General features: G+C 42.6%; 11 protein-coding genes across 11 annotated transcripts; 6 read left to right on the top strand and 5 right to left on the bottom strand.

The window, feature by feature from the left end:
* Positions 1 to 82: 82 nt before the first annotated feature.
* K450DRAFT_262659 (uncharacterized protein) lies at positions 83 to 2,539 on the top strand. Its single transcript, XM_051592514.1, has 8 exons — positions 83 to 216; positions 313 to 522; positions 592 to 717; positions 782 to 1,037; positions 1,106 to 1,418; positions 1,484 to 1,617; positions 1,691 to 1,799; positions 1,871 to 2,539. Exons 1-8 carry the CDS (start codon positions 108 to 110, stop codon positions 2,240 to 2,242), a joined length of 1,629 nt encoding a protein of 542 aa, XP_051440258.1. The 5' UTR covers positions 83 to 107; the 3' UTR covers positions 2,243 to 2,539.
* A 111-nt stretch (positions 2,540 to 2,650) lies between these two features.
* On the top strand, positions 2,651 to 6,472 carry K450DRAFT_262652 (uncharacterized protein). The gene is made up of 15 exons (XM_051592513.1): positions 2,651 to 2,901; positions 2,976 to 3,042; positions 3,162 to 3,200; positions 3,295 to 3,360; positions 3,456 to 4,331; positions 4,402 to 4,448; positions 4,517 to 4,601; positions 4,671 to 4,765; positions 4,835 to 4,955; positions 5,042 to 5,180; positions 5,249 to 5,300; positions 5,370 to 5,496; positions 5,572 to 5,917; positions 5,998 to 6,054; positions 6,118 to 6,472. The coding sequence occupies exons 1-15, from the start codon at positions 2,735 to 2,737 to the stop codon at positions 6,378 to 6,380; spliced, it is 2,547 nt and encodes an 848-aa protein (XP_051440257.1). The 5' UTR covers positions 2,651 to 2,734; the 3' UTR covers positions 6,381 to 6,472.
* On the bottom strand, positions 6,460 to 7,703 carry K450DRAFT_262646 (uncharacterized protein). The gene is made up of 5 exons (XM_051592512.1): positions 7,624 to 7,703; positions 7,424 to 7,536; positions 7,184 to 7,356; positions 6,804 to 7,103; positions 6,460 to 6,735 (listed from the first exon to the last, which is right to left on the bottom strand). The coding sequence occupies exons 1-5, from the start codon at positions 7,678 to 7,680 to the stop codon at positions 6,620 to 6,622; spliced, it is 759 nt and encodes a 252-aa protein (XP_051440256.1). The 5' UTR covers positions 7,681 to 7,703; the 3' UTR covers positions 6,460 to 6,619.
* Positions 7,704 to 7,768: 65 nt separating this feature from the next.
* Positions 7,769 to 8,975, top strand: K450DRAFT_262643 (uncharacterized protein). Its single transcript, XM_051592511.1, has 4 exons — positions 7,769 to 8,014; positions 8,083 to 8,256; positions 8,338 to 8,529; positions 8,608 to 8,975. Exons 1-4 carry the CDS (start codon positions 7,813 to 7,815, stop codon positions 8,742 to 8,744), a joined length of 705 nt encoding a protein of 234 aa, XP_051440255.1. The 5' UTR covers positions 7,769 to 7,812; the 3' UTR covers positions 8,745 to 8,975.
* Positions 8,976 to 9,833: 858 nt separating this feature from the next.
* Positions 9,834 to 10,807, bottom strand: K450DRAFT_262640 (uncharacterized protein). Its single transcript, XM_051592510.1, has one exon. It carries the CDS (start codon positions 10,608 to 10,610, stop codon positions 10,023 to 10,025), a length of 588 nt encoding a protein of 195 aa, XP_051440254.1. The 5' UTR covers positions 10,611 to 10,807; the 3' UTR covers positions 9,834 to 10,022.
* A 2,922-nt stretch (positions 10,808 to 13,729) lies between these two features.
* Positions 13,730 to 14,534, bottom strand: K450DRAFT_262634 (uncharacterized protein). The gene has a single exon (XM_051592509.1). It carries the CDS (start codon positions 14,325 to 14,327, stop codon positions 14,088 to 14,090), a length of 240 nt encoding a protein of 79 aa, XP_051440253.1. The 5' UTR covers positions 14,328 to 14,534; the 3' UTR covers positions 13,730 to 14,087.
* Positions 14,432 to 17,033, top strand: K450DRAFT_262622 (uncharacterized protein). The gene is made up of 6 exons (XM_051592508.1): positions 14,432 to 15,260; positions 15,348 to 16,165; positions 16,231 to 16,343; positions 16,406 to 16,454; positions 16,517 to 16,652; positions 16,786 to 17,033. The coding sequence occupies exons 1-6, from the start codon at positions 14,535 to 14,537 to the stop codon at positions 16,936 to 16,938; spliced, it is 1,995 nt and encodes a 664-aa protein (XP_051440252.1). The 5' UTR covers positions 14,432 to 14,534; the 3' UTR covers positions 16,939 to 17,033.
* K450DRAFT_262613 (uncharacterized protein) lies at positions 16,736 to 18,715 on the top strand. The gene is made up of 8 exons (XM_051592507.1): positions 16,736 to 17,180; positions 17,243 to 17,300; positions 17,372 to 17,543; positions 17,604 to 17,750; positions 17,818 to 17,927; positions 17,992 to 18,158; positions 18,230 to 18,365; positions 18,432 to 18,715. Exons 1-8 carry the CDS (start codon positions 17,012 to 17,014, stop codon positions 18,622 to 18,624), a joined length of 1,152 nt encoding a protein of 383 aa, XP_051440251.1. The 5' UTR covers positions 16,736 to 17,011; the 3' UTR covers positions 18,625 to 18,715.
* Positions 18,716 to 18,738: 23 nt separating this feature from the next.
* On the bottom strand, positions 18,739 to 20,739 carry K450DRAFT_275789 (uncharacterized protein; the record flags this gene model as incomplete). Its single annotated transcript, XM_051593189.1, has 11 exons — positions 18,739 to 18,880; positions 18,949 to 19,011; positions 19,081 to 19,156; positions 19,254 to 19,510; positions 19,586 to 19,684; positions 19,787 to 19,843; positions 19,918 to 20,071; positions 20,158 to 20,281; positions 20,355 to 20,423; positions 20,488 to 20,602; positions 20,663 to 20,739. The coding sequence occupies 11 exons, from the start codon at positions 20,737 to 20,739 to the stop codon at positions 18,739 to 18,741; spliced, it is 1,233 nt and encodes a 410-aa protein (XP_051440250.1).
* Positions 20,740 to 20,962: 223 nt separating this feature from the next.
* On the top strand, positions 20,963 to 21,809 carry K450DRAFT_262598 (uncharacterized protein). Its single transcript, XM_051592506.1, has 3 exons — positions 20,963 to 21,183; positions 21,261 to 21,328; positions 21,406 to 21,809. Exons 1-3 carry the CDS (start codon positions 21,084 to 21,086, stop codon positions 21,646 to 21,648), a joined length of 411 nt encoding a protein of 136 aa, XP_051440249.1. The 5' UTR covers positions 20,963 to 21,083; the 3' UTR covers positions 21,649 to 21,809.
* A 160-nt stretch (positions 21,810 to 21,969) lies between these two features.
* On the bottom strand, positions 21,970 to 23,942 carry K450DRAFT_275787 (uncharacterized protein; the record flags this gene model as incomplete). The annotated part of the gene is made up of 6 exons (XM_051593188.1): positions 21,970 to 22,396; positions 22,492 to 23,019; positions 23,111 to 23,230; positions 23,311 to 23,470; positions 23,544 to 23,617; positions 23,686 to 23,942. 6 exons carry the CDS (start codon positions 23,940 to 23,942, stop codon positions 21,970 to 21,972), a joined length of 1,566 nt encoding a protein of 521 aa, XP_051440248.1.
* Positions 23,943 to 25,356: the final 1,414 nt, after the last annotated feature.

The raw sequence follows: 25,356 nt of genomic DNA, 5'->3' as shown, positions 1-25,356 counted from the left end.
CAAGCACAGTCTGATAGGGCAGTTGGACGGTGTTTAAAATTACTGGTAAACGACAAGCAAAATCGCCAAAACTTCTTCGGGTGGCTGATTCATAATTCTTGTTGATCATGTATCACGATAACTACGAGGAAGACGATCTTGCTGCCGAAGTTGAACTCGTCACTTCGGCTCAATATCCTCAGGATGCTGATGTTGATGACGGTTTCGATTCAGAAGGTAATGATTTAACAAAACAATCACATGAAAAACTTTTTTTTGTCTAGTGCATCTAATAGAATCATACCCACAATAACACATAATTCCTCCTTTTAGGCGTTGTTTCTTCTCAAAAGCAACCTATTGCTGTCGAGATCCCTGACACCATCAAGAACTTCATCACCTACTTCCACAGAAATGTTCTTGAGAATAACATTTACGAATTGCACACTCTCTACGAGGTCACTTTCAACAAGCTCACTGACCGATTCTACGCAAAGCAACCATGGCCTGAGGCAGAACTTATTTCTCCCCTCGTTGACGATGGTAAGTTTAGTCTTGCCGTATATACATATTGAGACGGGTGATTGATCATTAACGCTTTGTCGCTTGCAGATCAAGTCTTTTTGACCTTGTACCGCGAATTGTACTATCGTCATATTTATGCTCGTCTTTCGCCTTCCATCCAAGACCGCTTCCACTCATACGAGAACTACTGCGATCTCTTCAACTATATCTTGAGTAAGTGCAAAGGTTTTTGGATATGTGATGAGTTGGACACTAAGCTAACCGATGACCTTAACAGATTCCGACTTCCCCGTTAACCTTGAACTTCCAAACCAATGGTTGTGGGATATCATTGACGAGTTCATCTACCAGTTCCAGTCTTTCTGCAACTGCAGAAACAGAATTAAGAACCGCTCTGAAGAGGAGATTGCTTTGCTTCGTGACAACCCGCAAATTTGGAGCTGCTACAGTGTTCTCAATGTCTTGTACTCCTTGATTCAAAAGTCTCGCATCAACGAACAGCTTCTTGTTAACAAGAACGGAGGTGATATGTTGTAAGTATGAGTGGGAAATGCGTGCTTGTATGATATGAACTTGCAGCTAAATGTTTTGCCACTCCCAGGGAAGCTGCTGGTGAATACGGTTCACGACCTCTCTACAAGATGTTGGGATACTTCTCTATCATTGGTCTCTTGCGTGTTCACTGTCTTTTGGGTGACTACACCTTGGCACTCAAGATGATGGATAACATTGAACTCAACAAGAAGGCTCTCTTCTCTCGTGTCATTCCATGCCACGTTACCACATACTACTACGTTGGTTTCTCTTACTTGATGATGAGAAGATATGCTGATGCCATCAGAGCTTTCTCCACTGTCTTGACTTTCATCCAACGAACCAAGCAATACCATACTCGTTCATATCAGTTTGACCAGGTAAAGAGTTAGTTTCAGGAACAAAATTATCGCTTTTCATGTTTTGGCTGACTTGATTATGACAGATCGCCAAGAAGTGTGATCAAATGTACGCTTTGTTGGCTATGTGCATTGCTCTCTGCCCAACTCGTCTCGATGAGAACATTCACAACCATCTCCGTGAGAAGTATGGCGACCAATTGGCCAAGATGCAAAAGGGGTACGTTTCTGCTACCTTATATAATATGAAATGCACTTTATGGATGACAATACTAAATTTCGCATCATCGCAGTGAGGACAGCATTAGTGTTTATGAAGACCTTTTCCAGTATGCATGCCCCAAGTTTATCTCTCCCAATGGACCCAACTTCGATGACCCTGCTTCCCTTTCACAGGTCAATGTAAGCCACCAGCCAGCACGAAAATAATAATGATGGTATATGCAGTATGACTAACGGACTTTCATCGTTAGGAGCCTTACCAGCACCATGCCAAGATTTTCCTCAGTGATATACATAACCAGACCATGATCCCAACATTGCGATCATTCCTCAAGTTGTACACTACCATGAGCATCGATAAATTGGCAGCTTTCCTTGAAATGGATGCTGACGAGCTTAGAACTCAGCTTTTGATGTTCAAGCAAAGAAGCCGCCAACAAAAGTGGATTACCGGCAACCTCCTCGAAGGAGATATTGTCTCTACTTCTGACTTGGACTTCTGCATCAAGCAGGACATGATTCACATTGCTGAGAGCAAGGTTGGACGACGTTACGGTGACTGGTTCCTGAGAAATATTACCAGATTCCAGGATGTCATTGCCACCTTAGAGCATAAGAACTAAACACCCTTCCATGAAAACAAAATAGTTATAAAAAAAGAACCCACATTTTCAAAAATCCTATTCCAACCTAGCCAAATTTCATGTCGACTACACCATCCTGTTTTTTCCGTTTCACTCATTCATAGAAATGTTGTTTGGATATTATAAAAGAAAAAAAGTCGCGAAGCCTGTGGTGTTTGTGTCTTCCCGGACAAATTGAGCAATGCGAGAACCTTTGATAGCCAGCGGAAAGGTCATCCGGCGTAAAGGCTCTTTGGTCTGCTCTGTGTTCCCCACCCAGTTGACGTTTTGCTATGATCCCTACGAGCCGTGGTTAGCATTTGCCTATTTGGGAATAGGCAAACAACAATCAACCGAATTTGTAGAAACAAGAACGAATTTTTGGTGTCCCATTTCTTTGCTTGCAGTCTTCCATTTTATCTTTCCTCCAGCGCAACTGCAATCCATCCTTTTTAAACAACACCTCTATATTTATTACATTTGTTGCGAACCATGACCGGCAGTATGAGCGTGACGGCTGGATCGTTTGATAGACTTCGTATCGAGCAACAAAAGAGTAACGCTCTGGCAGCCAAACTCTTTGTGGAAGAAACCTTGGGTCAGCCTCTGGCAAGCAATGACTTACACCGAGAACTGAAGGATGGTGTTATTTTGTGCAGGTTAGTGCATCGCCATATCTTCTGGACCAGATTATCTGCCACTCACATATTTATAAACTGTCTTGGATCCACAGCCTTCTGAACAAAATTCAGGCTGGTACAGTTGTGCATATCAATAAGAAGGATCAGGCTTTTGTTAAGGTAATGAGTGAAACATGGACAGGAGACATGGTGCCTCTGTATCAGAGTGATATATTAATACTTTGAGACGCTTGTTTTTTTTTTTTTTTTTTTTTTTTTTTTTCTTTTTGGCTCAATAGATGGCAAACATTAGCTCCTTCCTTCAAGGGGCAAGCAAGGTAGAGTAGTTGTGACAACATTCTGAATAATCTATATTTTGACCAGAACGCATTCTAATATCCGCACACGAATACTTTTTATCTACTTTACCAGTTGGGTTTACAAAACTCTGAGCTGTTCCAAACTGTTGATTTGTGGGAGGCAAAAGACATGATGGCTGTAAGTTAGCTAACCAAACCCCCTCCTTCCTGTCTTATTCATAACCTGTTTGAATAACACGCTTCTTTCTTGATTATTTGTTATTGGCCTTGCAGGTTGTCCACACCATCTTATCTCTGTCAAGATTAAGTAATAGGCGGACTGAGAAGAGGTCGAAGCCACCAACTGATATGCACACTTACAGCTGGCAATCCAGTCCTACAACTGCGTCCAGGGATGGTAGACGAAACACGTCTCACGACCTGGAAAGTGACGAGAAGCACTCTCGGTGGACTCGTCGCCACAAGAAGGAAAGATCCAGCACTGCGCCAGGCTCTGACTATACCAGGACCGATCGAAAATCACAGTCTAGAAAAGAAGATAGTGCGAAGAACTATTTGGATGTTCGTAATATCTTTGGCCACACCACTAAGACGGCTGAGCCTGAGGAGCTAACTACGCAACCCCTGCAATCATACAAAGGTACCGAGAGAGCGACTTCAAATTCAACCCCATACTCCAGTAGTCCTGTCAGTCCATCATTGTCTGATTTGGCGAGTGACGATAACTTGGGCCCGATTGTTCGCTGGCACAGCAGGAGGAGATCCCAGGTGGATAGTGCGTATGGTAGTCTTAACTTTTTGACGGACGAGAAGACGCTCAATGAGGACGATACGTCCTCCGTGATACAAGGTATGCAGCAAACGCTTCTTGAGATTCGAGATGTTTTGAACGAACGTCCTGCTCCGCCTCCACGACAAAGAACGTCTCCGCCTCCACTCCCACCATTGCGCATAATGCCATCCAAATCGAGCCCCACATCGCGAACCACTGTATTGGAGGTTGAGAGCAAGATTAGCCATCGCAAATCTAGAGAGAGTGTGACTGGAAAATCGCCACGCGACTTGGCACCTTCCCCTAGAAGCTATCAAGAACCCAAGAGAGAAAAAGTTGTATTGTACGATGATGAAGACAATATAAAATCGCAATACGTAAGTATTTTGACTGAGATTGGTGAACTTCCCCAACGAAATCGAGCTAATCACTCTTTTACGTCAACAGCAATTGGGAAATTGCATTGGAAAAGGTCAATTCGGCGTTGTATACAGGTGGGAACCACGAATGATGATGTATGATGATCAAAACCAATCCTAATAGATTCTTCCGTTGTCAATAGGGCTTTGGATATCGATACAGGACATCTTTATGCCATCAAACGGATTAAAATCGAGCAAGAAGATGAAGAAGATCAAGAAATCATGGTAATTATATATATTGCTTCAGATGGGGTGGGTATAGAAACTTGTTCTAACGAGAATTTCATTTTATAGCAAGAAGTAGAATTGCTGAAGTCAATGGATCATCCCAATGTGGTTCGGTATATTGGGTGTGTTAGATCAGAAAAGTATCTAGATGTGATTCTTGAGTAAGTGGGTTTATTATTCGACTTTCATGAAAATAATTACCCCTTAACTTATGTTTTCCATATTATCAGGTTTGTGGAGAGTGGATCCCTCCTTTCTACGTTGAAGTCATTCGGTACTTTCTCAGAAAATCTTGTGGCCGCTTATACTGTCAAAATCCTGCTAGGTCTAAGCTACCTTCATGCCAAAGACGTAAGTAATCAATCGAGTTGATGGACAGTAGTTACATGATATCGGTCTGCAAGCATAATTATGCTCAACTGATTACTTCCATCCAGGTGGTTCACTGCGATTTGAAGGCTGCAAACATTTTGACGACCAAAACTGGTAATGTCAAGCTCACAGATTTTGGAGTTTCACTGAATCTGAACTTGAAGCAAGTGGATAAAGGTGAACCAGTTGGTACACCGAACTGGAGTAAGTTGAGAGAATGCTTTGTTTCAACCTTTTATCAGGCATTAATGACATCTATTCTTGCATAACAGTGGCACCTGAAATCATCGACCTTCAAGGGGCGTGCGTTAAGTCTGATATATGGTCAGTCAGGATTAGCATTTAAACCTGAGGGTTCCAAACGTCATCAACTAACTCCTGCACTGTTTATAGGTCCCTTGGATGTACCATCGTCGAAATGTACACCGGAAAACCACCTTATTCCGACTTGATTTCCATGTCGGCATTATACCGCATTGTGGAGGACGATATGCCACCGCTGCCAAATGACATATCAAATGTAAGAGATAGATTGAAAAAAATATGAAAAGATCTATATCTGCTATAAATATTAACTAACCACCACTTTCAACAGCCTATGCGTGACTTTTTGGTATGCTGTTTCCAGAAGGATCCTCGTTCTCGACCTTCGGCCGTGGAACTGCTGAGACATGAATGGCTTGCCACTGCATTTGCTGCTGAGGGAGATGTTTCGAGACTTTGGGCTACGGAGAACGAGCTATCGGTGAACACCTTGACTTCCTACACAACCCGCAATCTCTCGGATAACTGTCTACCGACTCAATCAGAAATGGACAAGGAATCGTCTCCTCATCACGCCTTGAATCGGATAAACACTAGAAGAGGCTCTCTTCCCGCGAGAAAAATTGACCCAGTCCATATCGTTCATCATTCATTTTTGAAAACTACATTTGAAAAACGTGAGTAACTGTCTATGAATCTCAGTTGCCACAAAAAAGCATAGCACATCTGTACTGATATTCTTTAATCGAAATTCTAGCTATTACTTGCAAAGTCTGCGAAGAGAATATCAAAAAGCATGGCATGTTCTGTGAAGGTGAGATACGTTCGTTAGCAACATCATTTGGAGATCAAACAATGTGCTAATATTTCTCAAAAGCATGTGCCATTGTTTGCCATGACAAATGTCGTTCCCTTGCTCCGCATTGTGTCAACGCCACCCGGTTCGCAGACAAGGAACGTCACCAAATACCACTACCAAGTATACCCAATCGTATTCCATCCTATCGGCAATCATGGTCACCCTACTCGGCGACTGCAGCTACCAGTTCTCCTAATGTGAGTTTGCTACCCACCCCCAAGAGACCTCTCAACCTACGGCGTAGGAGCAGGCCCGAAAGCGACAACTGTATTATATCCTGAAAAAAGGTCCTCGTCGCCATCGTATTATTTGCTGAACTTTTTATCCAATCCTTTCTACATATTCTTTGCCCAATGTACTATATTTAATTTGTTTAATTGACCCCACGTTCACAGCTCCCAGCTTTCTCAACCCTTGACTTCCCAAGATCGAATGCAGTTTTTTTGTTTCGATGTAAAATGAATATTAACATAAATGCACAAACTTTTTTTGAGAGAGTAAATGGTATGCATGCACTACATTACTGTAGCAAGTCGGCAAAATAACTGTCCAATTGCTCGTCCGTGGTTTTGTCTTGATCCACCTGGATTGGTTGTTTCCAAATAGCCGCTGCATTATCCTTCTGATCGCTCTGGGCTGGTTGATCTAATTAAATATTTGTTAGTAGAGAGTTCGCAGAGCAAGTGAAAGCAAGATAAAATTACCTTGTATGTCTTCTTCATGATCAGAACCTCTACGCCGAGACTTCTTAGCTTCAACCTCTTCATCGCCTTGTCCGGTATCGTCACTTTGGCTCCGTCGTCTCTTCTCTTTCCGACTGGATTTATAAGCCTTTGCCGCTCGTTTCTGCGTCTTATAGTTGAGTTTGTCAGAACAGAGTGGACAGAGCCGCAGTTTAACCAGTTCATTTTTCTTTTCGCCATCCTCCATGTATCCGAAGTTGACCTCCCAGCTCTTCAGCTTTTCTGTGTTGTTGCACCGTGTGGATCCGCACTCAAACTGGCCTAAGGGTAGGATACAAAAGAAGAACTGTTAGCTTAAATACCCTGCCCAAAGTGGGATTTTTTGATCCCAGGCTACATACCTTTACCGACTATGACTTCGTTCTCGGTACGCCACCGCATGGCGATTTTGCCCTCTTTATACCGTTTGAGCTCACATATAGCATATTCTTTAAAAAGCTTATCGTAGTATCGCTTTGCAATCCTCTGCTCCCATGAAATGTCTGAATCCGCTTCATCCACGTCTCTCACGAACCTACGACCATTCCGGTGAATAACATGTAGTGGCTGGGAGAAACCAGCAGTATGAACGATAGACTTACCTGTGGTTCTCTGCTAGAATCTCTATTTCCGTTTTACCCGTCCGCGACGACGTGGCCTGTGATTTGCCATAAAACTGAATGTAATCTCGAACAAACCGCTTGTGGCGAGCATACTGAGCGGTGAGGCGAAAGTGTAAGGTTGGAATCAAGACATTTAACGTTAACGAGGGTGAACTGCACCCATAGATCATATAACTTACTGCGTCTAGTCCATTGAGTTCATTTCGAAAAACACGCTTGCTATGTTCGCTCTGCATTCAGCCGAACAAGAACAAGTACAAAAAACCATAGACGCTGCGGACCCACAAAAATAATAGCCAGCGCTGTTAAATTTTCAGCTGTGTTTGCCTGCTTTGCTTCGACACGCTGCCCGACATAATCTAGACGCTATGACAGACGTCGCGGAATCCTTGTCTTTGAAAGTACAAGTGGGGTCACTTCTATCTGAGTATGCCTCTCTGGTTCGACAATACTTTACTGCCGTCAACAGTTTGATCGAAACGCCTAATTTACCTATCGAAAACACTCCCGACTACATCACAAACCGGATTCTTGCAGTGGATGCAAAGTTACAGCAGGCAGTTAAAAAAAGTAAGCGACCGTATGGAAGACACGGTGGCGTTAAATGACCTGCGCTAATACGCTATCCTTTAATGTAGTTGACGAACATCAGCGACAACATCAGCAGATCGTCGCTATCCAAGAAGACATCAAGGCTCAGAATGCATCACTGTTAATGGTGGTCAATCGATTACAGGAGACGCGATCGCTTTTAGCAGAGACTCTCAGTGGTGCACAAGAGGAGCTTACATTAATGAAGAAGGCATCGGACGGTAAGTACCGCGATAAGTTTATAACGCGGGTGTGACGTGCGTACATGTCTTCGGTACTCATGTCCTTGTTTATCGTTGTAGCGAACATGAACTTTAGCGATATCCTATCGTACGCATCCAAGCTTTCAAAGTACACATCAGCACCGCCCAACTTCAACATGATGAAAGATATGAAGGTCGATTTCGAAAAACCATACCCTGATGAAGAACGTATGCGGCGAGGTATCTTATATTGGCAACACGTGCCACCTGAGCAACAAGCTCAAGAGACTTGTAAGTGGAAGAAAAAGAAACTGGTGTTCTTTTGTAAGGTGTCACAGAGTAGTCGATATCTAATCTTTTGTGTTGCAGTCGATAATTCGTCGAGCGAAAGCAGCGAAGATGAAGAAGGCCAAGATGATGGCATGGGTAAACCAGCAGCTGGTGGCGAAGATATTCATAACGATGCATTCTGGGAGCTGGATCTCAACCCTGACCTTCCTTCATAATGGAGAGACACATTGTCAACAGCTTATACCATCCATCCTCCAACTATACAGACATACAATACACACTTTTTTTATTATTTCGAGATAACGCTGTTTTCACCCGAATATCATACTTTTCAATTGGACATCAACTATTATCAAATCCTTGCACGTTTCTTTCATTTTCGTCTCAACCCGGCCTCCAACCACACCTGCAGCCCGGAAGGAAAGACCATCATCAGGATTGCAAATACATGGTCCACCTGCGGCCGATATGAGTCACTGATTGGCGGCGGCGGCTTTCTTCCACATCATGACTTTTTACAAATACACCGGTGGGTGTGACCATAGGGCATGGAGGATTTATTCAGGGTTCACGGCTGAAAACAAAAGTTAAAATATTCTTGTACAATAAAGAAAAGGTGGGGTAAAATTGTCCGAATCCGCTTTCCTTCGCTACTTACCCGATCCCATCGCTCTGAATGGCGTTATTTGGGGAAATAATGATTCTGGTTGAGTGCGAGAAACAAGCCTCTATTTTCAACCCCACCCGTTCAAATATGTTGTACAAATGTCAGGGTCCACCCTTGCCTTTTTTTTTTCTCCGCTGCTGCAACAAACAAGCAAAGCAAAAGGGAGAGACAGAGGAACCTTTTGCACATATCAAGTACCCCGAATGGTTCATTAGAGCAGTGTTTCGTTCTCAAGTTGCTGCATGTGCGAAACAATTCACAATCGCTTCCCGTGGCACGTTGCGGTGTTTTCGTAAGTGCTTTCAACCCATAAACATATACACATCTCATGGTCACCAAGTGTGGATTTTTGTAGCTTCATATTTGCCCGATGGTTCTCGTTCGTGGGTATTACAGAAATTTGGGTGGGTAATATTTCTGTCCCACTCGATGAGAAATTTTTAGGCTGATTGGCTTCAGGGTCTGGCGTGGGAGAACATGTCAATTGGGGAACAGATTACCAAAAGCACACCGATCGTTCATAATGTCAATTTTTTTTTTTTATATATAGGATAAACGAAACTAGAGTGTGGGAGGTGGTATATGTGTGTGATCGTGGGAGTTATATACATGAAGGTTTAACAGGACATATAGAGAAATAAGGAAAAAGAAGTGCGTGGAAATATGATGTGTGTGTGTGAGTGGGGTTCAAGAGTGTGTAATAGAACTGTGTGGTTTGGGTTGCGTGAGTTGGTATATTTTTTTCTTTTGTGGCGATTTCAATTCGTGGGTGTGCGTCGCTGTACAGATTGGATTGAATACAAACCCACTTTTGCTTTTTTCTTGCTCAAAAGAATAAAGATTGAATGGATGGTAAAGTGACCTCCGTATTATTGGGTGGGGAATAGTGGGGCTGGGGCAGTACAGCATTAGCAGCAGCAGTGTCTCGTGGTCCAAATGCAGAAAGAGGAAGTACCTCATTCAGCGGAGGAAGAACCGTGTGGGATTCAGGATTCCTATAATGATAATAATCGAGGGGGGTACTTTCCAAAGGCGCTAATTTCAGCGCGGCCAATGTCGGGGACGCTTTAGGTGTCTGTAAATCACTCTCATTGTCGGATTGTGCCTTATCAGAGAGTGATGGACTTGGAGGTAATGACATATAGTTTGATCGGTTTCTTATGGATCGAGTAGGAGTCTTGTTGCATCGTTGTCTTTTGTTGGTACTTCTTATATTGGTATGAATACGTGTATGTCGAGTCAATTCATCTGAACGAGAGAATCGCTTCCCACAGCCTTGGAATGCGCAATGATGTGGTTTTTCGCCTGTATGAGTCCTTAAATGCCGTGTTTGATGTTCTAAGCGATAAAAAGCTTTTTGACAGAGAGGGCATTGATAAGGACGAGGAGCATTATTGTCCGTGGAAGAGGGCATTTTGTTAGAAAAATGGAGATGGCCAAAGGCAAGATAGAGAGTAGATATGCGAGAGATAAGAGAGAAAGTGAAAGGGTGCGAGAGAGAAAAAGATAGAGGGAGCGGCTGACACTTATATAGCTTTTGCAGAAAAATATGGTGGAGACCATGATGGTCCTGGTCCTTGCTCTGCCCCCCCCACTCTGTCGATCAGATAGGTTACACGTGAAAGTTAGTTTGGAATGACAATCGACTTATCAAAAGGCTGAGTGACTTTTTTTTGATAGGAAAAATACCTGAGATAACAAAGCTCGGAGATAATTGTCCACTTTGTGAAGTTGTGTGGGGGACGTAGTAAATGTTTGATGTCAGTTAAAATGTTTGTGTGTATTTTATTTTTTTTACGTGGGGCGAAAAAGGAGTCAAAGAAAGCCCTAATGGCCCAGAACGGGTATTAACCTCCTGGGATCTTTTTACCTTTTAATGATGGAGATAAAAGCACATTACAAATTCTTGAAGTCAGAATTTGAGGTTTTGACTGAGGAGGTTTTATGACAAAGAAGCTGATATCATTGAATGCTGTAGACCCCATCACAGGCTAGACGACTGACACTGTTTACATAGCCGTAAACTTAAAGGATAACATGCTCTGCTCCAATTTAGCATAGTGTGTGGGATGAGTTATCCATATACAAAGGGGAGCAGGGGCCACGACTTTCGGCTTGTTCAAATACAGTCAACACGTAAAGCTTGCGATTGTTCTTTACCATCACTATCGTTCCATACCCATCTGCGGCGCCAGAAACAAACCGAATTTACTCCGAAGTCACCAAGCATTGACTGAAGTCGGGATAATCGATTGGCATTTTCATACAAAACGTGGGCTTACAATAGGTAATGATAAAAAAAATTAACGGGGGAGACAGGAGCTGAGAGAGGCTTTTGGGGGCCAGTGCTTTTCGATATCTTGACTGCTGGAACGGCCTGCTTTCTTGGCCCGCCTACCGTTGGTTTCAGGAGGCTTATCTCCACTCATCTCTAATTCTCTATTAAACAACCAGCTATTCTCTCCACGCACACAACACAATTTGAGCATTTCGGATCATATTCTATGAGGTCATATTTTCCTTTCATTCTGGGCCCTGGGGTGCCCCACTCACTGCCCCCCCCCCACCCATATGGAAGCACAAGCTGACCTACAGAATATCGCCGGCCTATGAAAATGGACCTCTCTTCCACCACCGTACGTCGATTTCCAGCTCAGATCTACTGCCTACGACCATTTCCGATAGTACTGCTATCAAGAAATTTTTTATAACCGCAAAAGATAGGCATTATACTGTCAAGCGAGGGCGGTAATAATAAAATAAGAAAGCATTTCGCTGCCTGCCTATCCGATAACACCATTTCAAATCACAAATCTTGTATATCCTAAACGAGGACTTATACTGATCCATTACTCCTCATTAATTCTGAACCGTAGTGTAAAACTGCTACATTAACACAAACTAAACATAACTCGACGTTTGAATTCAAAAAGCCCGTCCCTTGACCTGACTTTACCTGCCCTGACTTGAACTGCGATATCGGCTTCACCCACAACGATCAACCTGGAGAACTTGAACAATTTACATTATAACCAATGATCCGATTTGGATTTGACGCAAGTTTTTCTTCTCCTTTGCTCACAAATTTTTGATCGATAACGAAAAAGAAACAAAAACTTATCCCATAGTTTTCCTCTTGCTTTCGCTCTCCCAAAAAAAAAAAACTCTCCATTTCTTTACCTGAAATTTTCCTTGATGGTCCGTCAACCCATAAAAAAAATATAATTAGATACATTATGCCAGCCAGCAACCTGGAACCTAGAAGCTCTCCTTATGCGATGGATAAAAGGTTACGCAATGTAGGCAAGTGGCTCGTGCCACTTGAGTTGCTTCTGGAGTTGTCGGAAAAAAAAAATTGATATGTGGTAAATTACCCTGTCATTACGAGTTGTGTCCCTGGCTCCAGGCGTATCAAAAATATGCAACACGGTGCGCATTGTAATGTGTATAATAAAATCAGTACATCTTCCCGATCCAGATGTCGCGATCCACGTTTAACATAAGATAGAAAAGGCTGAGCATGGTCTACATACTGTTTTGTTTCATCCGTTTGCCTTTCTCATTTTTTTCATGGGTACGGCATAACGTGCACAGATAACTTGATGTACATGCAAACCTTAAGATTGCCCAAAATGCTGATCCCATTCTTCCACCTTAAAAAAAATAAAACATATCATACCCTCTATTCCTACACGTAAACTGATTGCGCCTCTGAAGAAGTGGGCATTTACGGTAGGCAGCTACCTTGATATGGTACCGGCCCGAGTAACCGACCCAAATGTTATTGCCATGTGCAATCTGTTTGCGACACAGTGTCTTCCATTTCGTTCCATCAAATCCACCCCACACACTAGCTTAGTGGCTAGCCAAAAGCTGACTAGGCAAATACAGCTCAGGATTTGATAGGGAAACCCTTCCCCTTGCTGCAGGTGAAGTATTACCTACAATTTACGTCTACTGATGATCTTCGTGAATTCCAAAAGCGATTTAAGGGTGCGCTTGGCGTTTCTCTCCTGTATATGTTTTCTTTCCAAATTGTGTATGTGTGTCTGATGATATGCTTTGGAATGGAAAAGAAGGTGTGCAGCGAGATGCAACCTCAATGTGTTAAGCATGCTTGTGGTCAAGCCAAAGCCAAACATACGTTTTCAGCCGATCACGTATTTTTCTTCCCGGAAGCCATCATACGAGCAAAGCAAGGTACGTTCCGATACTCTCCTCGACTTTTCTTATTGACCTCCGATTGACGGCGGTTCATTCACTAAGTACATGCTTATGACAGTGCAAAGTCGGTTCACCGTCATATCCGGAAATAGTTGCGTACCCTCTTACGAAGGCCATATGTTGTACTATACCATGTTGGGGTTAGATATTCGATGCGTATCGATGTGGTTGCGAGCCGAGTGCCTGCTTCCGATTATTTGTGATGCTGTCAATTACTGTAAGGGATTGGGACCGCGCGGTGGGCAGCACACTCGTCAATGTGTCGGGATTGTGTGCTGATCGGTCCCCACAAGTAAACAAATATTGAAATAGAGTTGAAAGGGCGTCCGCAAAGTTGCATGATACGTACAAGTGAAGCTGTCTTTAGCGCGTTTGAGTGAGTATACGAGATACTGCATGCTAGCCTGGGCGCTTTTCCTGCCTTCCTATCCGTCTATACCTTTTTTTTTTCCGCCGCTCAATGAGCCGGTGAGCGCTGACATGCACACTCCAACACTGATAAACAAAGCTTCAGCATTTAAATTTAAGAGCGACGAAATAGATATTTCGCAAATGCAAATGCCATGACTTGATCTTCAAAATTAATGAAGACTTTTACCTTCACTTTACATACAGGGATGTTTTCAAACCAGATTTTGAGTCTGAAAAATTGCTGTGCCGGATTATCCTAACATCCAGAAAGAAGCTTCAGCACCCAAGAGTCAGTGTATATACAGGATGATGCAACGAAGCATAAGAGAGTGAAGATATCTATAGCCGAGCCGTCTCTTTTTGCAGCAGCAATTTTTCCCTTCCCTTCAAGCAGTAGGCAAAAAAGGAAAGAAATACCTGCTATGTAAGGAAGCGCAAAAAGTCCATTGGATTCTCCGCCTCTCCGCAGCAATCCAACCAATACTTTGTCATTCATAGCACAAGACGATACTCTGATTAATTATGCATCCTAGCTACATTATAAAATTAAGATAGTTGATCAAATCACAACATTTCGGCATGGGAAATTTGGTTCTTTATGTGACCAATTCTGACTTATCAAGTGTAACCCGTTGCGTGCGATATATATATTCCCCCATTTTTTTTACTATACACCAAAACAACCGTCGTCCTTAATTTCACCATGGTTATAACAAAGCCCTATGGATCCTGGCCTTCCCCGGTATCTGCTGCATCCCTGGGTCAGGACTCTGGCATCAAATATGACTTCTTAGTCAAGTTTGACCAGTCCACCAATACGGTATACTGGACAAAATGCGTCAATGAAGAAGGTGGTCGCATACAAATCTTCAGCCAAAATCTTGAGAAGCCTAGCGAAACGACGGCCATCTTACCTATTGGCTACAACTGTAGAAGCAAAGTTCACGAATATGGAGGCGGCGCATACACCGTGAAAAAAAACTCTCTGTTCTTCTCCAACTTTGATGATGGCCGCGTGTACAAAATTGATCTCAGTCATCCAACAAATATCATCCCTATTGTACCTGAAAACCGACTGTGTCGATATGCAGATTTTAGTGTGGATGATGAGCTTCAGTATATAATTTGCGTCCATGAGGAGCACATTGAGAACGGAACTCCGGAGGATGTCGTCAACAAGCTGGTGGCCATTGATCTTCTGGAGAAGAATCTGGATAAAGCTGTGAAGACAATTGCAGAAGGAAATGACTTTTACACATCACCAATTATTAATCCATCAAATGACGAGTTGACTTTTATCTCCTATAACCATCCTAACCTTCCGTGGGACTTCACTCAACTGTATCAAGCGAATTTGTCTTATGAAAATGGGTTGCAGGTGTCTGATTTGCGATGCATAGCCGGAGAGAGCCAAGGAGAAAGCATTGTAGTAAGGATATGCACGTATCATGTACAAAAGGTGCATCATTCACCTTATAGCGTTTAATTGATTGTTAACTTGAACTGTTTGCTACAGCAACCTCGTTATGCTAAAGATGGGTCTCTTTATGCCATGACTGATCGAAACGGTTACTGGAATCTCCATAAGTACCAGGATGGAGATTTACAGCAGGTCCTCGCCGAAACTATAAAAATCGACCAGTGTGGTCCTTCTTGGGTATTTGGATTTTCTGACTATACTCCGTTGACAAATGATGCTACCAAAATCCTTTGCAAATCCAAATCGTCCCTTGCAATACTAGACACCGAAAGGCAAACCATAGTGGATCTCCCTACTCCTTATATTGACTTTGATCAAGTGCAAGTAGCCAAAGTTGGCGATACCGAGTATGCCCTCTTCTCAGCGTTATCTACAACAGCTCCGCGCAAGTTTGTCGCATACTCACTTTCAGATCAAAAAGTCGTCAAAATATTGCAAGACTCAAAGTCACCGCCACTGGATGAAGAATATATATCTGAACCTCAAGAAATTCGTTTCCCTACTAAGCATGGATTTGGATATTGCTACTTTTATCCTCCCAAGAATCCAGAGTTCAAAAGCGACGGCCTACCCCCTCTACGAGTGATGCTTCATGGTGGACCGACGTCAAGAGCGGACGGCGAGTTTGATCGAAACTACATATATTGGACCTCCAGAGGTGTTGCCATTGCCGAAGTGAACTATGGAGGGTCGACTGGTTATGGAAAGGAGTATAGAAATTTGTTGAAGAAGAACTGGGGTATAGTTGATGTGGACGACTGCTGTGCTGCAGCAATGCACCTTGCTGAGATAGGTCTAGTTGATCGTGAGAAGCTGGTCATTAAGGGAGGCAGCGCTGGAGGATTTACTACCCTGTAAGTCAAGCGTCTTCTCATTCAGCTAACTTATGGGATGTTGTATTTATTAGTTACCACTGTAGTGCATGTCTCACTTTCCGACCTGAAGTTTTCAAGGCTGGATGTGCACTTTATCCAGTTACGGACTTGAAGCTTCTTTTGCAAGAGGGTCATAAGTTTGAATGCAAATATCTCTGTAAGTAATTCAAAATATTTTACAACGTGCGGATGTCTTGACGAACCATGTTGCGTCTACAGTGGGACTTATTGGCGCATACCCCGAAGAAGAGCAAGTTTATTATGACCGGTAAGGAGGCTTTTTTCAAGTGTACAGATATATGGAAAAAAGGGTATTGACGTACTTCCTAGATCACCAACCCATTTTGCACAAAATATCATATGTCCCGCTATTCTCTTCCATGGGCTAGACGATCATGCTGTTCCACCTTCTCAATCTGAAGATATGGTCCGAGTTCTCAACTCTAACAAGGTTCCTAATGCGTTTGTTACATACGCTGGCGAAGGTCACGGTGAGATCATAATTCATGGATGCAATGAGGTATGATTAGCATACGATGTCGTTTATTTACATCGCATTTCATTAGGTTTTCGGAGGACTGAAAACATTATTCGCACCCTTGAGCTGGAGCTTTGGTTTTATGGACGGATTCTTGGCTTCCCTGTCGAAGGCATTGAAGGGATCGAAATATCTAATATGCCTGAGCAATGATGTGTTTTTTCTGCGTTGGACGTCAGCTGTACATTGGATCAGCTTAGAGGAAATATTCTAAAGCTATGTATACAATTTAAGATGATAATAAAGCTACAAATGATTAAAAATACGACTTCCTTGGTTATGGGCAGATGAATGAAACGTGTGTGCTACTGACGGTGTGTGGTAAAATGTACATTATGGAGACCGTGACTGCCGTTAGTTATATGGTCCACACCGCGACTTCGACTGCGTTTTGCAAACGCTACTACATCACACATATGGGAATGGCGACCAAAGAAAACAAAACTATTACAGAAGGTAATGAATGTAGTCACCAAAAAAGAAAAATGCCAGCATTGTGATTGATTCCACGTTCATAGACGAGGCGGCCTTGTACGATCGCCAAATCAGATTGTGGGGTGTTGAAGCACAACAAAGGTAGCAACCATGTCACCGACGCTCTTCGTTTTCGTCTCAAACGCTGTCTAATGCACTTCATCGACATTTAGAATCAGAAACGCCAATATTCTAGTTGCTGGGATCAAAGGTCTCGGAAACGAGATATGTAAAAACTTGGTGCTTGCCGGTATTGGGTCACTGACCATCCTGGACCCCGAACCGGTCATAATACAAGACCTTGGTGCGCAGTTCTTCTTGACCGAAGCTGATATTGGCAAGAACGTAAGTGTAGACTTAATTATGTGGTTCTGAGCCCAGGCAATGACTAAATGATGTAATTAGAGAGCCGAAGCTGCCGCTATCCAAGTGCAAGCCTTAAATCCTCGAGTAGCAGTCCGAACGGATAAGGAAGACATTGAACAAAAGCCAGACGCGTACTTCGAACAATTCGATATCGTATGCGTTACATATGCATCTCTTCCCACTATGGTATGCTCTCGTCGTAAATATAGTGGTTGTGTGATGGCGACTGGATGCTGACCGTTGTTCATGACAGATTCGACTGGATGCTCTCTGTAGGGCCAGAAAGATCCCTTTTTACGCCGCAGATACCTTTGGAATGTTTGGTTATATCTTTTGTGATCTTCATAGTCATCAATACATTCAGTAAGTGGTGATTGGGATATGACTCGATACAGCCATTTACATGAGGCTGACTCTTATTTTTCAGAGTGCGTAAGGAAGAAGCCACAACAAAAAATGCTACGCCAAGAGAAATTTCCGAGCCTCGAGTAGAGGAATATTGTACATTGGTGCAATCTTTAGATCGAGACTGGAGCGATATCACTAAGGGACAGCTGAAGAAACGGGTGTCCAAAGCATTTCCAATGACTTTAGGTAAGCACCGGCTCATTCCTTGTTGAGAAATTGCGGACGGATGGAAGCAAGTACTTATTACTTCTTTACAGTGAGATATCGATTTCAAGAATTGCATGACCGTCTCCCTACGGAAGCCGATGAGCGCGAGCTGGGTACCTTGCGAAACGACTATTTGCCTCAACTTGGCTTCAAGGATCTGACGTTTTTAGATGACTCAATGATAGAGTAAGTTCAAAGATGGTCAGTTTAGCAAATGCTTCTCTTCCGTATGATGACTAACTCCCCATGTAGAATTCTTGCACAGACAGCAAATACTGAGATCTCCCCAGTGTGTGCTATTGTTGGTGGAATTCTAGCACAGGAAATCATCAAAGTTCTTTCTGGTAAAGAACTTCCGATACAAAATTGGTTCTTCTACGATGGCATAGCAGGATCGGGTCTCATCCACCATATAGAAAAAGGAAAATCGATAATACTGCAGTGATAGATCAGCCTGTCCGATAGAAAACAGTTATGCACAGTAATCCAATGACAAAATAATACGTTGTGACTTTTTGGTCCCCAGTTATCTTGAACCTCCTCTTTGTGATGCATAGCTCTAGAAACTCCCAAACTTTATTCTACATATGTCGCTGCCGTGCTCTAAATATTCCTTTCTAGTCACCAGCTTGTTTTGAAGCCTCGCGCCGTCATCAACTGAGGCTAGAAACTGCGCTCCAGACCATGCATAATCAGCAGGGCTTTAAAAGACATGTTTCATTAATACTTGGCATTTCAATAGCGCAAAAACTCGGCGAATTTAACTTACTTTTCGGGTATAGATACGCGGACGTCGTATTCTGCAGGTGCGAATCTACGCAGGTCATTTTGACTGTTGGATACGATGCATGAGTGACGTTGTCTTGCAGGTACACAAACCCGAAAGGCCGCTGAAACTTACACTCTCGCTTTGAAACCTGGCAAGTTTGCGTTTCCGCCCACAATCACCACGTTCGCATAAAGCAGACCTTGAGCATCTGCAGTGGGGGCGTACCATAAGGAAATGGGGGGTTTTAGCCCAATTGCAACACGTGGATGTAAACGACTAGTGATCGATTTAGTGGCGTGACTTACCTGGATCGCAAGCTTGTACACTTTGATAAATGGCTTCAGGAATACCAGCCTGATTCATACCAATATCGGAAGGATTGAAAAGGATTTCTGGGATCATGAAGCGTTCATTATTCATGGTAAGAATCTGCTCCGTGTTATCTGCTCGCCGTCCTTGCAAGCTTCCATCCTCAGCACGAGGTATTATATATCCTTTGTGTCTTTTAGTAAAATCCGGGAGGACGTACTCCTGAATAATTTTGTTCTTGGACGGCGGAGCTCTACGTATGCGATAAGTGTCATGTTTAGGGTCATCATCCTCACCTATGACAATCAGCAACTACTTCAACACTCACCGACAAATCGAAAGGTCCTTAAAGACGTCATTTGAAACATAGCAGCATGCTTCCTTCACATCATTGATGAGATATGTTTCCTCCATCATGTCGTAATATCTGATCATGATCTTAGTATGTTGTATATCATGGCCATGATACGACGTATAGTGTAGCGTATACTCGATCTAACGTCGCTTATATGGAATGGTGTTAACTTACCTGAAAGATACCAGCTCCTTCAGTTGGTTAGTGAGAAGTTTACCTCCAATATTGATCCTATAAAGGCATGGTTTTTGTTAGTCAAGAGTTCTGGCATTGAATGATCGAAGGGCCATTCTTCTTTCACGCACCTCTTTATAGCCGATGGAACAGGAGCACCGTTGACAAATGGCACAATATGCGTAAAAGAGTATCCAACGTCAACAATGACCACGCAATCTGGGGCTGACCCTTGTCGTTGACCATACAAAGATGGAATATCATTGTAAAGACATAATCTAGGAGCTAGCGAGACCAAGTCGAAGAAGCAAAGGATGCTTGGTTAGCATTGGCCGTCTATCCCAGAATCAGAAAAACGCATTGCTCGTTACCGATGGTTCTGAAGGACGCAGCAAACTCGTATTCTTCGTAGACGATTTGGTCGTACATCTCTTGCATGTTTGGTAAATTGAAGCATGGTTCGCTGAGGATCAAATTGTGTTGTGTGGGGTCGACCTTGCATCGTCAAAGGTAGAAATAAAATAAGTCTCTTCGTACATGTTCCAAACAGCCTAGCTCTTGTCCTTACCTTCAGTACGTTGTTGGAGAACACTCTATCCCAGACATTTTTTTCGATTCCCCAATTTGTCAGAAGTCCCTACAACAATCAAAGCATCAGCCCAGCTGCACCTAGCTTACAAAATACAAGTGTTGCAACCCACCTTTTCAAATGGAAGCCGATAATATAGTGCGGAATAGTTTTGACAATTGTTCAGCTCGTCTCCAACAAAGTTCCTTCGATCATGCTTGCCTCTGACAATAGAATTAGGAATGTGACTACGATACAAGAGGTAAGTATTCTACCCGTTACAAAGACCGACAAGATATTCAAGTCACCATAGTGATTCCGGATTGGTAGCTATTCCTGCTTTGATGGTGTATGCACCATTGTCTAGGATCAAAGTTTCGAGCATGTCACCACGCGACTTAGGCAGGCAGGGCAGGGAGGCAGGCTGACTTTGTATTTCAAAAATCTCTGCTACTCTCGAACAAAAATATTTAGTGACACCCTCCATTTCAAACTCAGCAATCAACTATTCACCGTAAGCTATCGCATTCAGATGCTGCAAAAAATTTCAGCTCACTTTTTCGTTTCGGTTGGCCTCAGCCAAAAAAATAGAAATGTTGCCCGTTTGGTCTGGGTCCATTAGGATGTCGTCACCCACCTCTCCCACCTGACTGCCGGCAACTACCGCAGTCTAAAATCTCCCACCGATTCCATTTTCCTTTCCCTTTTTTCTTCCCAACTTTCTCTGAAATGGCTAGAACTAAGCAAACCGCTCGTAAGTCCACTGGTGGAAAGGCTCCCCGTAAGCAACTTGCCACCAAAGCCGCTCGCAAGTCTGCACCCACTACAGGTAATGACCACAATCCAACATGCCTGACCATGATGAAAAAAAAAATATTAATAATGCTAATTGTTACATTGTCATAGGTGGTGTTAAGAAGCCCCATCGTTATAAGCCCGGTACTGTCGCTCTTCGTGAAATTCGTAGATATCAGGTATAGTATCCTCCATTTTATTTTTATTTCAGCATATTAGGATGTAGACTCTAATACTATGGCGTTTTGGTTTATAGAAATCCACGGAGCTTTTGATCAGAAAGTTGCCTTTCCAACGTCTTGTCCGTGAAATTGCACAGGACTTCAAGACCGATTTGCGTTTCCAATCTTCTGCTATTGGTGCCCTTCAGGAAGCCGCTGAAGCTTACCTTGTTGCCTTGTTCGAAGACACTAACTTGGCCGCCATCCACGCTAAGCGTGTCACCATCCAGCCCAAGGATATTCAACTTGCTCGCCGTCTTCGTGGTGAACGCTCTTAAAGAGTGATAACCTGTAACAGAATTACACGCAATTAAAAAATAGCAAAATTCTATATTGAATGCTTTCAATTACAAATTATATTTGTATTTCTTTTACTCCCCCCCCCTTCAGTGCTTGTCTGTATCTCCTCCAAACATGATTCCGTAGTGTCAATATATTAGTCTCCTTTAAATTTTAAATCCGCGGACTTAGTATAATGTGTGGTGAGAACGAACATCGTTCGTTAGTGATAAAGTAGATTGTGATATATAAGGTCGTAGACGGATTATAATATAATAGTAAGTTATCCGTACTGTTTTATAGTCAACTAAAATATATGTCTATTGAGGGCGCTTCTCAACATAGACCTTCAAACCCATTTTCATAGGCAGTGTCAGCGAAACTTGATATGTGACATTGTGCCAAGGAACGCGGGTGAACTTGTAGCGTTTCAAGAGTAGCGAGATGGTAAGTAGCGCTTCAAGGGTAGCTAGGTTCTGGCCCAAGCAGACTCTTGGTCCGGCATGGAAAGCGGGCCATTGTCCTTGTGGCATCCTTTTGAGGTCCCCATTTTCAGTTAACCATCGCTCAGGACGGAACAGACGAGCGTCTTGGCCCCATACACCAACGAGGCGACCCATAGCATAAGGACACCATGCCACATAGTCACCTTTACGAATTTTGGTTCCATCTGGCCACACATCGTCATTCAACGCATACTTTTGATTGAGAGGTACGGATGGATATAGACGCAGGATTTCGTAGAATCTATTGGAATTCATTTCGTTTCCAAGACGTCAGTCCAAGAGAGTGGTTTGTGCAATTTGTTACGAAAGATATATAAATAGGAAAATAATACGTACACTGCATGGGCATACTTCATGTCTTTGATGGCTTCATACAATGCAACTGGGTCATCTTCAATGTCATCAGTAATATGCTCAAAGATTTCTTTGACCAGCTTTTCTTGTATATCCACATGCATCATCAGCTCATAGAACGTCCAAGATAAAGCTTGGGCTGTGGTGTCTCTTCCTGCAATTACGAAATTGACAAGAATATCTCTCAGCTCAGTCTCAGAAAGCGTCTGGCCTTCGGCATTAGTAGTTTGAATGAACCGAGATAGAAGATCTCCTTTCTCCACATAGTCAGGACTGTTTGTTTCAGCAATACGGTCGCGGACAACTTTGCGAGCAAATTGGTCAACGACTTTGACATGGTGACCCATGGAAGTTTTCCAAGGAATAAGAACCTTGGCCAGCGACTCTCTAATTGTCCATCCAGGGACAAGAAGGCGCTCAAAGACATTCAACTGGGCAGCATCGAAGGATGCGGCAAATGGGGTTTTCTCTTCTTGCTTAAGGGCTCCCAAATCTACTCCAAACCCAAGGCTGTTTAAGCAAATTTTTTGTCAGTGTCAGATGTATACTTTTTCGGGAGAGGGACAGTCTCACGCCATATCATGCGTTGCTTAGTACATACAGAATGAACGAATCCAAGGTAAACTTGTACATGATATCATGGAAGTCAAGTTCTTTTCCAGTTTCAACAGCGACATCAAAAATGTCGTTACGCATATACTGCAGTTCCAAGAGGAACACACTAGGGAGTAAATGAACGTCAATTTTTTTTTTTTTTTCACACGTCAGGTAAAAGCGTCCATAGAAGAAAACACTACACACGCTGTGAAATGGTCTCGAAAGTTTTTGACATTAAAGATGTTTGCAGCGGTTTTGCGTTGGTACTTCCATTGTTCACCGTCGGCGTTAAATATCCCATGGCCAAACAGATCGTTCATGGCATTGTGGAACGTTGGACCTTTCTCGTAGTTTTCGAAATTAGCTGAACACAAAGTGGTTAGTCAGTCGTATTGTTCCAAATTTGTACAATGTCAAAAAATAAAGAACACAATTACTTTTCAAAATATACTCCACATTTACTGGGTCGGAGGTACCGATTTGCATTGGCATTCCCAGAGCTGACAAGTAGCTGAAAAGTGAAAATTAGCTTTGCTGCTAATAGCATGTGAGAGAAAGAAAAAGGAATATTTGAAGTACATTGTAGGTGAGTGGATTTCATCAAATCCTTCCGCAAAAAAGTCATAAATTTTATCCTTGTACTGAAGTAACATTGGTAAATTGCCTATCAGTGGCCAGCCAGGATACCGCGCGATGTCGGTGCGAGCTGGATGAAAGACAGCGCGGTCATTGTACTTGGCCGCAAGTGCAGCAATGACGGCAGCAGCAGCACCAGAAGCTGAGAGAATGGGATGGTCTTTCACCAGGCGACGCAAGTCAATTGAGGTATTACTCATACGGGATAGCAAGGAGATTGGGAAAAAATGGGAAAAATAAAATCCTCGTCCTTTTTATCATGGAAAGACATCCCACATTAAGCGTAGATGATGGTCACGACCTACAAAAATTTGGGTGGGGAGAGCATAAACGCCTGTGGCAAGCTTAAAATGGAGAGACAAAGAAACAGTGTCACCCCCCAGTACCCATGTGAAGCTATATTGGGCAGGTCTTTGGTGAGAAAAGTAACTGATCTTCTGGAACTTGCGCCTGCTTCTCTATACTACCATGGAACAAGCCATGGTAGATCAACTGTTGTCACTGGTGAAAAGGCTCAAATACTAAACCAAACCAACAGCAAATACATGGGATTGGGCACACAATTATCTGAAGCCACGAAAGTTTAATGCGTGTGTCGTAATTACAGCCTATGGGGATATATACTACTGCAGTCAGGTGGCGACAAAGTATGTTTGCAAAGGGTGGAAGATCAAGCCTATAGGATTATTATCTGTTGAACAAGCAGCTGAACCAGGCACTAATTGTTGAGCAACAATTCAACACTTCCAAGTCATAATATCTAATGAGTCTAATATAAAAACGTTAAATTTAATTGCAATAGCTTCGTTCATACAAGATTTAGAACTCTTTGGTAGAAATGATATCCATTACAACTTTGAACAAGGAATGGATTATTTGGGTCTAGATTGGCCATCAGCTGAACCAAGAGCCTATTAGGAAAATATCACTAAACTTATGGAATGAAATTGAGAAATTAATGGTAAGCGAAAAGGTTCTGTTATATCAGATAGTATAAGTTGCATAAAACCGCATGGACTTGAATTCGATGAAAACTTTATAAATGATTATCAAGAACGTATATCGAACCTCATCAATATGTCATCAGGAAAACATTAGAAAAAATCGGGAATGAAAATATTAATACAATAATAGAGTCGTTACAGCAGCGTAAAGATAATAATGAATTGATGTTGGATTTTGGAAGTTTACAAGACTATGTCGCCTGTTTTACCGCTGTCGCCTATACAGCGCTTCAGCATCAAGCACACGCGTGATCTACAGTCCTTTTAGAAATAATTTGCGCTGACATCATATAAGTTTAGCTTCGTATCAAAATGTTGAACTCTGCCAAAAAATTAAAACGATATCTTCCAATATACGATTGTTTTCTTCGAATATGCCACCTCTGCCTACCACAATATGAGCTGACTGCTTATTTGCCAATAGCAATTTCATAAAATCATGAGATAGTCTAGGTTGGAGGAATCAGTCCCGCTGATCTTGAACATATATCATTCTTCACTTGTGTTCACCAATGCTGATATCTACATCTATTAATCAACTTTTATATCTCGCATCTTCAGCAGTCCATCATTTTTTCTTACATTCCATCATGTCAATTACAATAATAAG

The sequence above is a fragment of the Umbelopsis ramanniana genome (assembly GCF_025399195.1).
Source record: "Umbelopsis ramanniana AG unplaced genomic scaffold K450scaffold_99, whole genome shotgun sequence".
Taxonomy (NCBI): Eukaryota; Fungi; Mucoromycota; class Umbelopsidomycetes; order Umbelopsidales; family Umbelopsidaceae; genus Umbelopsis; species Umbelopsis ramanniana.
Note: the sequence above shows the minus strand (reverse complement) of the source record. Positions and strands in the feature narration are given on the sequence as shown.

What these genes read in the sequence shown, in the direction of transcription:
- K450DRAFT_262613 (XM_051592507.1), top strand. Translation starts at nt 17,012, where the DNA reads ATGAATGAAACGTGTGTGCTACTGACGGTGTGTGGTAAAATGTACATT. An exon ending in AAACAAAACTATTACAGAAG is followed by an intron (nt 17,181 to 17,242) that starts GTAATGAATGTA and finishes CCACGTTCATAG; the next exon opens with ACGAGGCGGCCTTGTACGAT. An exon ending in GGTGTTGAAGCACAACAAAG is followed by an intron (nt 17,301 to 17,371) that starts GTAGCAACCATG and finishes ATCGACATTTAG; the next exon opens with AATCAGAAACGCCAATATTC.
- K450DRAFT_262622 (XM_051592508.1), top strand. Translation starts at nt 14,535, where the DNA reads ATGGTTATAACAAAGCCCTATGGATCCTGGCCTTCCCCGGTATCTGCT. An exon ending in GCCAAGGAGAAAGCATTGTA is followed by an intron (nt 15,261 to 15,347) that starts GTAAGGATATGC and finishes TGTTTGCTACAG; the next exon opens with CAACCTCGTTATGCTAAAGA. An exon ending in GCTGGAGGATTTACTACCCT is followed by an intron (nt 16,166 to 16,230) that starts GTAAGTCAAGCG and finishes TTACCACTGTAG; the next exon opens with TGCATGTCTCACTTTCCGAC.
- K450DRAFT_262643 (XM_051592511.1), top strand. Translation starts at nt 7,813, where the DNA reads ATGACAGACGTCGCGGAATCCTTGTCTTTGAAAGTACAAGTGGGGTCA. An exon ending in AATGAAGAAGGCATCGGACG is followed by an intron (nt 8,257 to 8,337) that starts GTAAGTACCGCG and finishes TTATCGTTGTAG; the next exon opens with CGAACATGAACTTTAGCGAT. An exon ending in GCAACAAGCTCAAGAGACTT is followed by an intron (nt 8,530 to 8,607) that starts GTAAGTGGAAGA and finishes TTTGTGTTGCAG; the next exon opens with TCGATAATTCGTCGAGCGAA.
- K450DRAFT_262634 (XM_051592509.1), bottom strand. Translation starts at nt 14,327, where the DNA reads ATGAATGACAAAGTATTGGTTGGATTGCTGCGGAGAGGCGGAGAATCC.
- K450DRAFT_262659 (XM_051592514.1), top strand. Translation starts at nt 108, where the DNA reads ATGTATCACGATAACTACGAGGAAGACGATCTTGCTGCCGAAGTTGAA. An exon ending in GTTCATATCAGTTTGACCAG is followed by an intron (nt 1,419 to 1,483) that starts GTAAAGAGTTAG and finishes TGATTATGACAG; the next exon opens with ATCGCCAAGAAGTGTGATCA. An exon ending in TTGGCCAAGATGCAAAAGGG is followed by an intron (nt 1,618 to 1,690) that starts GTACGTTTCTGC and finishes GCATCATCGCAG; the next exon opens with TGAGGACAGCATTAGTGTTT.
- K450DRAFT_262652 (XM_051592513.1), top strand. Translation starts at nt 2,735, where the DNA reads ATGACCGGCAGTATGAGCGTGACGGCTGGATCGTTTGATAGACTTCGT. An exon ending in AGGATCAGGCTTTTGTTAAG is followed by an intron (nt 3,043 to 3,161) that starts GTAATGAGTGAA and finishes TTGGCTCAATAG; the next exon opens with ATGGCAAACATTAGCTCCTT. An exon ending in CAATTCGGCGTTGTATACAG is followed by an intron (nt 4,449 to 4,516) that starts GTGGGAACCACG and finishes CGTTGTCAATAG; the next exon opens with GGCTTTGGATATCGATACAG.
- K450DRAFT_262646 (XM_051592512.1), bottom strand. Translation starts at nt 7,680, where the DNA reads ATGCAGAGCGAACATAGCAAGCGTGTTTTTCGAAATGAACTCAATGGA. An exon ending in CGAAGTCATAGTCGGTAAAG is followed by an intron (nt 7,104 to 7,183) that starts GTATGTAGCCTG and finishes TCCTACCCTTAG; the next exon opens with GCCAGTTTGAGTGCGGATCC. An exon ending in TCATGAAGAAGACATACAAG is followed by an intron (nt 6,736 to 6,803) that starts GTAATTTTATCT and finishes TAGATCAACCAG; the next exon opens with CCCAGAGCGATCAGAAGGAT.
- K450DRAFT_262640 (XM_051592510.1), bottom strand. Translation starts at nt 10,610, where the DNA reads ATGCCCTCTTCCACGGACAATAATGCTCCTCGTCCTTATCAATGCCCT.
- K450DRAFT_262598 (XM_051592506.1), top strand. Translation starts at nt 21,084, where the DNA reads ATGGCTAGAACTAAGCAAACCGCTCGTAAGTCCACTGGTGGAAAGGCT. An exon ending in CAAGTCTGCACCCACTACAG is followed by an intron (nt 21,184 to 21,260) that starts GTAATGACCACA and finishes ACATTGTCATAG; the next exon opens with GTGGTGTTAAGAAGCCCCAT. An exon ending in GTGAAATTCGTAGATATCAG is followed by an intron (nt 21,329 to 21,405) that starts GTATAGTATCCT and finishes TTTGGTTTATAG; the next exon opens with AAATCCACGGAGCTTTTGAT.